The 13,439-nt window shown below is 42.2% G+C and overlaps 1 protein-coding gene across 3 annotated transcripts in view; it reads right to left on the reverse strand.

Annotated features, from left to right (window-relative positions):
- The window catches only part of CS (citrate synthase), a 33,769-nt gene that overhangs the window by 12,762 nt on the left and 7,568 nt on the right, over positions 1-13,439 (reverse strand). For all 3 annotated transcript variants that reach the window (XM_047866599.1, XM_047866601.1, XM_047866600.1), the window contains exons 2-3: positions 2,285-2,335; positions 1,624-1,731 (exon numbers count right to left, since the gene is read on the reverse strand). In XM_047866599.1, coding sequence (XP_047722555.1) covers positions 1,624-1,731; positions 2,285-2,335 — 159 coding nt within the window. The remainder of the gene's footprint in view (positions 1-1,623; positions 1,732-2,284; positions 2,336-13,439) is intronic.

The following is a 13,439-nucleotide window of genomic DNA, read 5'->3' on the forward strand; positions in this document are numbered from 1 at the left end:
ATAGAATGGGACTTTGCAAGGAAGACTGCTAACATTAGAAATGAAACTCTTAAATCGAAAAATTGCTATCTTTATTTAATGTGTCTGCCTCTGTTTGTTTCCTTTTCTTCTTGTATTTTTCTTTTACCTACTCTTACTCCCTCGTTCTCACCAACCAAAGTAAACAGAATGAGTTCTATAACAGGGAAAGGAGATAGAGACCAAAGGCTAAACACTGCTGTGGAATTATCATTTGAGCTGCTCAGACTCTTAGGGCTGGAGAAGCCATCCTAAAGTTGCTCTAGAGAGCCTGCTAGAGCTGTCGTATAATTGGATGGTCAGGATGGCATTAACTGTAACTTTTAAATTTTTGTTTGTTTATTTACTTATTTAATATAATTTGTCAAACTGGCTTACATACAACATCCAGTGCTTATCCCAACAAGTGCCCTCTTCAATGCCCATCACCCACTTTTCCCTCTCCCCCACCCTCCTTAAATTTTTTTTAATGTTTATTTATATTTGAGAGAGATGGGGAGCAGTCGGTTAAGCGTCCGACTTCAGCCAGGTCAAGATCTCACGGTCCGTGAGTTCGAGCCCCGTGTCGGGCTCTGGGCTGATGGCTCAGAGCCTGGAGCCTGTTTCCGATTCTGTGTCTCCCTCTCTCTCTGCCCCTCCCCCGTTCATGCTCTGTCTCTCTCTGTCCCAAAAATAAATAAACGTTGAAAAAAAAAAAAAATTTATATTTGAGAGAGAGAGAGCACACTCAGGAGCACAAGCAGGGGAGGGGCAGAGAGAGAGAGATGGAGACAGAATATGAAGCAGGTTTCAGGCTCTGAGCTGTCAGCACAGAGCCCAATGTGGGGCTCAAACTCATGAGCTGTGAGATCATGACCTGAGCTGAAGCTGGACACTCAACCGACTGAACCACCCAGGCACCCCATGGACAGCATTAACTCTAACAGAGAGCTCTTGCTCCAAAAGCTGAGGGGTTGGGAAAAGGAACAGAAACTTCATTCATCCCTCTCACAGGTAAATTAGGTTAAGCTATTAAGTTTATAGAAAAGAAGAGTCTGATTTTTTTTAAATTTATTTTTGAGAGAGAAAGAGATAGAGTGCGAGCTGGAGAGGGGCAGAGAGAGAGAGACACAGAATCCAAAGTAGGCTCCAGACTCTGAGCTGTCAGCACAGAGCCTGGTGCGGGGCTCAAACTCACGAACCGTGAGATCATGACCTGAGCCGGAGTTGGACGCTCAACCGACTGAGCCACCCAGGCGCTCCCCCCCAACTTTTTTTTTAAGAGAGAAAGAATGAGCATGAGCGGGGGAGAGGGAGAGGAGAGGCAGAGAGGAAGAAAAAGACAGAATCTTAATCAGGCTCCATGCTCAGTGCAGAGCCCAACATGGGGTTTGATCCCATGACCCTAGGATCATGATCTGAGCCAAAATCAAGAGTCAAGACACTCAACCGACTGAGCCACTGTTCTGAGGCACCCCAGAACGGTCTAATTTCTAATGAACATCATAAGCTCCAACATTTCCATGTGTGGGACAGAATGCTTCTGAATAGTCAGTGAAGAGAATGGTATTTTCGTTGAAGCATATTACAGAGCTACTTTTCCAGCCCAAACCCCACAATCCTTACCATGTCCACAGTGATTTGACCCACTACTGTCTTGCCATGTTGCTGCCTGAAGGTCTTTACTCTGGCTTGCTCCTTGGGTATCAGATCTGCCAATATGTCTTTCAAATTCTAAAAAGAGAAGTAGAAAGGCTAAGTGATGGTCAAAATATTGATTAGATTTCCTACAAAATACGTATGTTAAGACATCTTTTTAGAATTTGGCTTTCTCTATCGGCCAGGGAAATCTGGCCAACTACTCGGCACAGATGAAAAAGAATTAAGCAGAAAGGGAGGGAATGAGGAGTTTACTATTGGGTCATAGTTTCAATTTGGGAAGGTGCAAAAGTTCTGGAGATGGACAGTAGTAATAGTTGTACTTAATGCCACTAACCTATACGCTTAAAAATCATTAAAATGGAAATTTTTGTTATATATATTTTACCACAACTAAAAAAAGAAATTAGGCAAACATATTTGATATCCCACCTCGCTATACTATTGAATAAATTATTTCTTAAAATAGTAGTAATAATAATAGTTACAACAATAGTAACAACGGACAGCTCTCAGAGAACTCAGGATATGATGAGAGGCTAGGTGGCAACCAACGGTTGCTTACTGTCCCCTCAATCCCAGGATCAGATTGCCTCAGTGATTCTCAGTCTTCTTTTCCAAACCTTACCGTAGGGGACGCACTGGCATGCCGAGCAGCAAGAACAAGACAGGATGCATTCTGTAAAGAAAACACAAAACCTTATGCAACAGTTATTCCTCCTTCCTATGTATTAACAAGAAGGAGTTATAGTGACACATCCTCTCTCTCTGTGTCTCCATCTTAGCCTCTAAGGACAGTCTGACATAAATTTAAAAAATTAAAAAAAAAAAAAAAAGTTGTAAAAGGTCCTGCACAGCTTTGAAAGAGTTCCTAGTCTGGAGGCAGTAGCATATTTAACTCTGCTTCTTGCATCCACAGCTTTAATAGCATTCCCTGGGGAGAGGCTCTTTCCCATTATCTGGGTTTCAGGGCTTGGCTTGGTTAGGCACAGAAAAGGTCAGAGAGGCAGTTGTTGAGTACCCAGGCCATCCCAATCTAGCTGTCAATAGTTCTGAGTGGCCCTGAGAAAAGCAAATGAGGAAACTGATCAACTACTTAACCCTGCTGGTAAGATCTGTCCAGCACCTAGTCTTTTGGAAGCACTTCAACCTCTCCAGTCTAGCAGAGCCCACAGGCAGAAGGAGCCTTTCACCACACTACTTCAAAGGTTCCTGGAAAAAGCACATAGAAGACAGAATATCTACAATGTAACAACAGACTACTCAACAACAGCATTGGGAAACTAGAAAACTGGAAAATTCCCTTCTAAATGTTGAGAGAAAATAATTATTAAGCTAGAGTTTTATATCTAGGTGAGAAAAAAATCTTAAAAAAGGGGGTGAAATAAAGACATTTCAGATAAACAAAAGCTGAGTTTATCACCTAAATACCTGTACTAAAGGAATTTTTAAAGATATACTTTAGAACCATATAGACAGGTCTGAGATTCAAGACTATCCCTCACTACAAAGGTAAATAGTATAGCTGGCCTGTTTTCTTTGTTTAGAGATATTTTTTTTCTCCCCAAAAGAAAAACTACTTTCTATAACATTGCTGAGTTGCAACATAAAGTTCAATGCTGCCTTCGAAAAAAGAAAACCAATTACACTAAGTACCTATGGAGTTTGACAAGATTAGTTTTTCTGCACATTATTTTGAAGATAAAACAAGATACGTAAGCCTCATTTCCCTAATCTATAAAACTGGTGTTAAATACTCACCATACAATCTCACATAATTACAATGATATTACAAAGAAAGCACTTTCCAAACTAAAAAGATTACATGTACACATAAACTAATCCAGGAGCAAGATCACACCTTTCCTCCTTTTGCCAAAAGGCCAGATACACTTTTTCTTTAACTACTGCATTGCTGATTGTGCTAAAAATCATTTGAAGCAACAGTACTGTACAAATTCCAAAACACTACATGCCTAAGTGAGAGTTCACTAGGACTGGAGCTCTGTTTTTAGAATTTAGTACCCCTCTTTCTGTTGGGGCATAAGGGAGGACTGAAAAGGGAAGAGATCCTTCAGTAAAGGTTATTTTCAAAAGAATCAACTCATTAAAAAAGAAAAAAAAATCAATCCAAAGCTAAATTCAGACTACAAGGTAAGCTATGTTCCTAAAACAAAGGGGGACTGGGGCACCTGGGTGGCTTAGTCGGTTAAGCGTCTGACTTCAGCTCAGGTCATGATCTCACGGTTCCTGAGTTCGAGCCCCGCATTGGGCTCTGTGCCGACAGTTTGGAGCCTGGAGCTTGCTTCGAATTCTGTATCTCCCTCTCTCTCTGCCCCTCCTCCACTCACACTCTGTCTCTCTCTCAAAAATAAACATTAAATAAGTAAAACAGAGGGGGACTGCTCAGCTTGTTAAACAGGACTGTCCTTAACTCCTTTCATTAACTTCCTAAAGAGTCTCCTCTGGCTCACTGCGGACCATTTGGGCAAGAAGTAGGCAGCACAAACAGGCCTTTAGCCTCTTCATCCAACATAGGACAAATGGGAACTTGACCTAGCACCTAAGAAATGCTTTTACTTTTTCTTAGTAGTCACCAAAAAGCGAACAAAGGAAAACACGTGAATAAGTTCTATTCCATGCTCCATGGTCCCACAGAATCCCTGTTAAAGAAGTTCTGGGCTACCTCCCAGACACTACATCAGCCCTGTAGCAGACCTTTTAATTGCGGTTGGTTGGTTGTTGTTGTGGTTTCGTTAGGTTTCTAAAAAGGTTACAGGGGAATGTATCATCTGAGAGAAGAAAGAAGTTGAAATGTCTCCATAATGGTAATTTTTCCACTTTCAAACCATCTTTAAGTTTCTATATGGCAGGCTCAGTCAGAAGAGCATGCGACTCTTATCTCGGGGTTGGGAGTTTGAGCCCCACGCTGGATGTAGAGATTACTTAAAAATAAAATCTTGGGGCGCCTGGGTGGCGCAGTCGGTTAAGCGTCCGACTTCAGCCAGGTCACGATCTCGCAGGGTCCGTGAGTTCAAGCCCCGCGTCGGGCTCTGGGCTGATGGCTCAGAGCCTGGAGCCTGTTTCCGATTCTGTGTCTCCCTCTCTCTCTGACCCTCCCCCGTTCATGCTCTGTCTCTCTCTGTCCCAAAAATAAATAAACGTTGAAAAAAAAAAATTAAAAAAAAAATTAAAAAAATAAAATCTTTGGGACACCTGAATGGCTCTTTCAGTTGAGTGTCCAACTCCTGATTTCAGCTGAAGTCATGATCCCAGGTTGGTGGGATTGAGTCCCACATTGGGCTCTGTGCTGGGTGTGGAACTTGCTTAAGATTCTCTCTCTCCTTCCCTCTCTGTCCCTCTCCCCCATTCTATCTCTCAAACTAAAAATAAACAAACAAGCTTCTTTCTATCCAAGCTCTACAAAGAGTGAGTGTCCAGATCTTAAGATGAAAATGGAATTCCCCCAGGTTGGAGGCCTTTCTTCTAGGAACATGAACATAAAACAAAACAGCCTTTTCCCCCTTGTGAGTGGGAACTGCTTCAATCAATGAGCTGCCCTCTTCTTTTGCTTCAAGATAAAACAAACAAAAAACAACAAAAAAGAGGAAATCACAAAGAAAAGGATGGAAGATCACCTAAAAAGGCTGTGAGAATGCAACATCATTTAAAAGACTCAGCTGGGGGCGCCTGGGTGGCTCGGCATCCAACTTCGGCTCAGGTCATGATCTCACGGTCCGTGAGTTCGAGCCCCGCGTCGGGCTCTGTGCTGACCGCTCAGAGCCTGGAGCCTGTTTCAGATTCTGTGTCTCCCTCTCTCTCTGCCCCTCCCCTGTTCATGCTCTGTCTCTCTCTGTCTCAAAAATAAATAAACGTTAAAAAAAAAAAAAAAAGACTCAGCTGGGTCATCACTGCTGCTTTGCTAGTCGTTTTGCAGATCTATTTATATGAATGCTACTTTAAGAGCATGCATAGGAAAAGAAACTTATAACTATCATTCCATTTTCAACATCATCAAAGTCTTAATTTCCTTTGTGGTGAGTGTCTTTGCCATTTAATGTGAGGAGTCTCAGGAGTAACTTAGAGGGCTGATTTTAACTGTCCCTAATCTCTATCAGCAACACTTGGCCAGATCTCTGATTTGCAAAGCAACATTAGTATATGGATAGCTTGGCTATGTAGTTATGGAATAAAGGTAGTATACTCTGTTTCTACTGCCCTTCTCTGCCACTTATTAGCTGTGTGACCCTAGCCAAGTCATTTAACCTTTCTGTGCCTCAGTTTCCTTATCAGTAAAATGGGAACAATAATAGTACCTATCTCAAAGGATTGCTGTGGGGATTAATTAAGTCAACATTTATAAAGCACTTGAAACCACTTCTGGCCTATGGCAAGTGCCTTGCATTTGTTATATAAATAAATACATAAAATTAAACATTTTGGCCATTTTCTCATGCCCTTCAGCATCAGGATTAGTCATATTTTTAGCTAACCCCGCAGCTTAAAGAAAACTAAAGAAATCAGAAGGATTTTAAAGGCAGCAATTCAGTGCTATAACCACTCAAAAAGCTAGATAGGAAAAATTCAAATTAGAACAATTTTACCTAATGATGCAGAAAACAGAGCACATGATTTGGAATTAGGAAAGAAAATCTGGGTTCTAGCCCCACCTACATTACTAAATTAACAGACATCCAAAGCAAAACAACTAACTATAGTTGATCCTTGAACAACACAGGACTTAGGGATACAAATCCCCCATGCAGTTGAAAACCTGGGTATAGCTTTCGGCTTCCGTAAGACTATACTACTAACAGCCTACTGTTGATTGGAACCCTTACTGATAACATAGTCTATTAATACCTATTTTGTATGTTATATATTTTACCTACTGTATTCTTACAAAAAAGCTAAAGAAAATGTTACTACAAAATCATAAGGAAGAGATAACACATTTGCAGTACTGCACTGTAAAAATCCACATATAAATGGACCAGCACAGTTCAAACTGTGTTGCTCAAGGCTCAGCCGTATTGTTTCCCTTTCCTTCTCCATATTTAGGATAACACTCAAGCTACTTAGCTCAAAGTCTGAGTTAAGGCTCTAAGAAGGACATATATAAAGGTACTCAAAAGCCTTGCTATTTAAAATATGACTGCCTACAGGCACCTGGATAGCTCAGTAGGTTAGGCATCCGAAAATTGGTTTCAGCTCAAATCATGATCTCACAGTTCATGAGTTCAAATCCCTGCACTGGGCATCAAGCTGTCAGCACAGGATTCTCTCTCTCTCCCTCTCTCTCTGCCCTTCCCCTGCTTGCGCATGTGCACTCTCTCTCAAAATAAATAAACGTAAAATTTTTTTTTTTAAATAAAACATGACTGCCTAGCCAGCAGCACTAGCATTACTTAGAGCTTGTGAGAAACACAGACTCTTGGGCCTCACTTCAGACCTACTGCATCCAAATCTGATTCATATGAACAATAAAGTCTGAGATGTATACATGGCCTAAAGTGTTAAGCAAGGGAGCAAAAGGGTAGAATGTAGACTCTGGGATGTACAGTTATTACAATCAAGTTTTATTTTATTTTATTTAAAAAAAAAATTTTTTTAACATTTATTTATTTTTGAGACAGAGAGAGACAGAGCATGAACGGGGGAGGGGCAGAGAGAGAGGGAGACACAGAATCCGAAGCAGGCTCCAGGCTCTGAGCCATCAGCCCAGAGCCCGACGCGGGGCTCGAACTCATGGACCTCGAGATTGTGACCTGAGCTGAAGTCGGACGCTTAACCGACTGAGCCACCCAGGCGCCCCTACAATCAAGTTTTAAATCCAGGTTCTGTTATTATCATGCTGTGTTACCTTGGCTATATGGCCTAACTTTTCTAAGTCACAGTTTTCATATCTCTAAATTGGCAATAATAGAGCCAATTTCAAGGTAGAGTAGACTGTACAAAATAATCCGCATGAAAGCATCCAGAACAGTGCTTTCTGCATAAGTGAGTTCAATAAACATGTGTTTCTTAGAAATGTGTTGGCCTATTACCTAACACCTCAAGTGTCACTACTCTCTCCCAGAGTTGGATTCCAGGAAAGAGGCAGTCAGGCCTGAGGAAGGGGTGAATGGATAATTCCCTCTACCTGTAGAATAGGAAATAAAGCCTTAATTTCCTTTTTAAGAACCTTAAAAACCTACTGATGAAGAGGGGAGGAGTCTCAAGAAGTTGAAACAAATTTAACTACCCAGCTGAAAAAATGACTAGAAAGGAGATGCTGGAGGACTGTCACACCCAAGGCTACACACCTCATTTCATCTACCACCTAGCTGCCAAAGAGACCAGCTCAATAGCTCTGTATAGTACATGCAGGCTATACTCACTGATGGGACAGGTTACAAACCTCTGAGTCATCCCTGAACTTTCACCTACCAGCTCCTCCCCTAATTCCGGAGGTGTGGCAACTAGGCTTTTGACTTCTGGTAGCATGCCACGTGTAGAGTCACCCTACTGGAACAGCTGTCAGGTGAATCAGGGAGTCACCTCATTCAACAGGTCAGCTCCTTCATGGGGAGAGAGAGAGTGAGCTGTTTCCAAAGACAAGGGCCTGGCTTAGATGTCTGACAGCCATGTTTCTCTACAGGGTGGGGTGGGGTGGGGGTATTACAATCACTAAGAGGTTTTTTTCAAACCTCAAAACACTGCCATCTCTTGCAAGAACTCTTCTAGAGAGTTTGCTACTATTGATGGAAGTGAGCTGTGACTCTCAAATGTACTAGAACAGAAAAATATAACTAAAAGAACCTCTAGCTTAAAGGGCCAAGGGAGGAAAAGGACTACTAGTACATGCAGGAAATTCTGCCAAAGACTTGCCTACCATACTTAGGGTATTTCTGGAATAAGGTATGCACAAAATCGCCAAAAAATCATCAGAAACTCCTGTATCCTCCCTCAAATTCTCAGAACAACAGAATCCTATTTTTTGTTTTTTGTAAGATTTTATTTTCAAGCGATCTCTACATCCAATGTGGGGCTTGAACTCACAACCTCAAGATCAAGAGTCACATGCTCCAGGGGCATCTGGGTGGCTCAGTTGGTTAAGTCACTGACTCTTGATTTTGGGTCAGGTCATGATCTCATGGTTCATGAGATTGAGCCCCACATGGGGTTCTGTGCTGACAGCACAAAGTCTGCTTGGGATTCTCTCTCTCCCCCACTTCTCTCTCACAAAAATAAATAAGTATTATAAAAAAATAGAGCTGCACACTCCACTGACTGAAGCTAGCCAGTGCCCTCAGAATCCTATTTGAATAAGCACTTAATAAGGTGGTTATTTCCCTCTTACTCACTCCTCTTAGCCTGTTATCATCATTGGTCCACACCTAGGACCTTTATTCCACAGGAGAAAAGCCAAATTTTCTTTGATCCTCCATCCTAGACACATTTAGAACATGTCTTACAACATATGCAAGAGCTCCAGCATTACAAGCTTGAGAGAGATGCTCTTGATTTTAATGGAGCCCTTGTCGTTCATCAGAAAAAAGATCAGAGCTTGGGGTGCCTGGGTAGCTCAGTCAGTTGAGCGACCAACTTCGGCTCAGGTCATGATCTCACAGTTTGTGAGTTTGAGCCCTGCATCGGGCTCTGTGCTGACAGCTCGGAGCCTGGAGCCTGCTTGGGATTCTGTGTCTCCCTCTCTCTCTGCCCCTCCCCCACTCATACTCTGTCTCTCTCTGTCTCAGAAATAAATAAACATTAAAAAAAAAAAAAAAAAAGATCAGAGCTTGCCAAGCCAGCAGAACGGGCTTAGCTGATGAAGCAAACATAATGCACTAATAACTGGTAGGAAAAATCTTGTGCTGCAAAGGCTTGCAACGCAGAAGGAACAACTTGCATTAAGGGAGAAAGAACACACATACGACAAAGGCTCCTCTCTCCCCAGAACCAGGTCAGAGAACTAAAGCCATTTAACATCTGTGTTTCACAATGGTGATATTGGAAGTCGGCCTGCACTACTTGGTCAGGCCACTTAATAGTGTGAGCACAGTAATATTCAGATTTCATACTTTGACCTCCATACTCACAGGAGTTCCTTAATAATTCTACCTAATTGTCATTTTCTAACAGAGTCTTCCCTAAAGATTCACTCCAAGGAAGACCACGAAGGACAGGAATTCAACCTCAGAAAAGAATCAAGAGCCCTAATTTTGCTTTCAGTAGAAATCCTAACTGTTCTTTAACAAATATTTTCTAAACACCTACTTATTCTAAATACACTAAGTATATGCTAGTGAATAAAGTATATAGATAGGATCTGCCCTCCTCCTACTTTCTTGGGAACTAGAAACTGCTCTCACTTCCACTAGGAGTTCTTTTGTAGTTTCAGCACCTAACACTTTGGTCCAGAAATTTACAAGATACTTCTGAAAGCATTTGAAAAAAAAGCCTAGAAAGACAAATCTAGAGAAAGTAGCCTAAACGGACTATTGCCTAGAATAGTTATTTTTCAACGTTTATTTATTTTTGGGACAGAGAGAGACAGAGCATGAACGGGGGAGGGGCAGAGAGAGAGGGAGACACAGAATCGGAAACAGGCTCCAGGCTCTGAGCCATCAGCCCAGAGCCCGACGCGGGGCTCGAACCCACGGACCGCGAGATCGTGACCTGGCTGAAGTCGGACGCTTAACCGACTGCGCCACCCAGGCGCCCCCTAGAATAGTTATTTTTGAAGTCAAAATTTTGAAGTCATATTTTTAAAAAATGTTTATTTATTTTTTTTTAAATGTTTCTTTATTTTTGAGACAGAGAGAGCATGAACCGGGGAGGAGCAGAGAGAGAGGGAGATACAGAATCTGAAACAGGCTCCAGGCTCTGAGCTGTCAGCACAGAGCCTGACACAAGGCTCGAACTCATGGACTGCGAGATCATGACCTGAGCCCAAGTCGGACACTTAACCGACTGAGCCACCCAGGCACCCCAAAATGTTTATTTATTTTTAAGAGGGGGGTGGAATGAGAATGAGCGGGGGAGGGGCAGAGAGAGAGAGGGGAACAGAGGATCTGAAATGAGCTCGGTGCTGACAGCTGGGAGCCTGAGGCGGGGCTCAAACCCATGAACCCTGAGATCATGACCTGAGCTGAAGTCAGACTCAACTGACTGAGCCACCCAGGTGCCCTTGAAATTAATTTCCAAAATAATCACTAATTCCAAAAAAATAAAAAAGCCCAAATACACAAAGTTTCATATATACATTCAATAAAGTTGCAAACAAGAGAGACCTGTACGTGGCTTTACTGGCCCACCAGGTCAGTCAACAGAAGTGCTTGAAAAAATACAAGTTTCCAGATCCCATCCTACCTTTGCTGAATCAGAATCTGAAGACAGGATTAATGAATGTGCAATATGAACAAGCAACCCAGGTGATAATGCCCACTGTGAACTTACAGAACTTTTAAAATGGTAACACGTAAAAAGAAATACAGGAACCTAGGGGTGCCTAGCTGACTCATTTGGAGGAGCATGTGACTCCTGATCTCAGGGTCATGACTTTGAGCCCCACATTGGGTGCAGAAATCACTTAAATAAATAAACCTTAAAAAAAAAACCACACAGGGACCTAAAGAATTTGGGCAACTGAGGGAAAAACTGAAAGAGTCATATGTTAAGAAAGCTCTATCGCTAAGGCTGCCTCACTACTGTTTTAAATTTCACATCCTACTATATCACATAAAGCACTGAACTAGGTCAAAAATAATTACTATGTAGCTCTAGAGATCCACCACATCTGGCTTCCTACCTTCTGCCCATCTGAACTAGGAATGCCAGCCTTCTCTTCTAATGATTTACTTCAGCAATGCTCACCTCACTGCTTCTCCATATCCACGCACTGATCCATTACCAATCTAAAGGCCACTAGGAAGAACAAATGCAGTCATCCCACCATTAGCACACGATGAGGCTTTTTACTCTCCATTTTTCATCTTTAGCCCATCTAGTAAGCATCAAGGAACTGCCATCACACTTTGGGTAGTCTGAGATTTGGGCACTTGCCTTTAAAAGTTCTAGGCTATAGGAGTGCCTGGGTGGCTCCATCAGTTAAGCGTCCAACTCTTGGTTTTGGCTCAGGTCATGATCTCATGGTTCATGAGATCAAGCCTCACATTGGGCTCTATGCTGACAGTGCAGAGCCTGCTTGGGAGTCTCTTCCTCTCTCCCTCGGGGCCCTCTCCTCTGCTCATTCTCTTTCTCTCTCTCTCTCTTACACACACACACACACTCCCCTGCTCTTTCTCTTTCTCTTTCTCTCTCTCACATACACACACACAAATAAATTTTTTTAAAAAGTTCTAGGCTGTAAGGGGCATCTGGTTGGCTCAGTTGGAAGAGCATGCAACTCTTGATCTTGGGGTCGTGGGTTCAAGCCCCATGTTGGGTGTAGAGATTACTTAAATAAACTTAAAAAAATGTTTTTTAAAAACTAAAGTTCAGGGCTGTAAGCCTAACTACCATTTCACAGAAAAAAACTTGATCTAGTTTTGTTGAACACAATTTCAGACTAGGATTTATACTGGAGATGTTCAGTAGTATAGATCTACTGTAAAGGAATCATGGGTTTCAATTTAAGTGTCTTGAAAAGGTCTAGAAATCATATAAAAACACTTTTGGCTTGATTTTCTCAAAGTTATCGAACACCCTAGCCTGGAGGAGCAATTCTCAACGGTACAAGATGTAACTGGGGTTTGTTGGGGTGCTTGGGTTGCTCGGTGGGTTAAGTGTCTGACTTTGGCTCAGGTCATGATCTCTTGGTTCGTCAGTTCGAGCCCTGCATCAAGCTCTCTGCTGTCAGTGGAAAGCCTGCTTCAGATCCTGTCTCCCATTTTCTGCCCCTCCTCCACTCATACTCGCTAATTCTCAAAACTGAATAAACATTAAAAAAAAAAAAAGTAACTAGGGTTTGTTAAGTAACCCTAGGTTACTTGGTGTTAAAAGAGTCCAGAGATGAATTAGTGGCCATACTCTAATTTCCAGCCCAAATCCAGGCCTGGGCCACTTCTGAAAAGATAGTACCACAAAGAGAAGGCACCCAGAGCTAATACTAAGGCCATTGCTTACTATGAATTCATTTGGATAAATAAGTCAAAGAATCTCAAGGTTCTGAATTAGTCTATCTCTCCAACTCAGGTGTTCATTAAATTACCTGAAAGTGAGTATGGTAGAACAATACAATGACTGGCATTTATGTCACCTAGCATAGTTAAAAAAATCTCTTCTCAGGGGCACCTGGGTGGCTCAGTAGGTTAAAAGTCCGACTCTTGGGGTGCCTCGCCTGGGTGGCTCAGTTGGTTAAGCGGCCGACTTCAGCTCAGGTCATGATTTCGTGGTTTGTGAGTTCCAGCCCTGCAGTTGAGCCTGCTTTGGATTCTGTGTCTCCTCTCTCTGTCCCTGTCCTGCTCACACTCTGTCTCTCTCTCTCAAAAATAAATAAACATTAAAAAAAATAATAAAATAAAAGTTCGACTCTTGATTTCAGCTCAGGTCATAATCTCGAGATTTGTGAGATGGGGCCCTGCACTAGGCTCCAGGCTGGGCTTGGAGCCTGCTTGGGATTCTGTCCCTCCCTCTCCCTCTGCCCTTCCCTAGCTTGTGCATGCTCTTGAATGCGCACGTGCTCTAAACAAAAAAAAAAACAAAAAACAAAAAACAACAACACCTCTTCTCAGAAAAGTGGAACTACATCTGACCTTGAGAATCAAAGTAGTAGGGGTCAGTTTTCTCAAATCAGAAAG

This window comes from Prionailurus viverrinus, chromosome B4 (genome assembly GCF_022837055.1).
Source record: "Prionailurus viverrinus isolate Anna chromosome B4, UM_Priviv_1.0, whole genome shotgun sequence".
Classification (NCBI taxonomy): domain Eukaryota; kingdom Metazoa; phylum Chordata; class Mammalia; order Carnivora; family Felidae; genus Prionailurus; species Prionailurus viverrinus.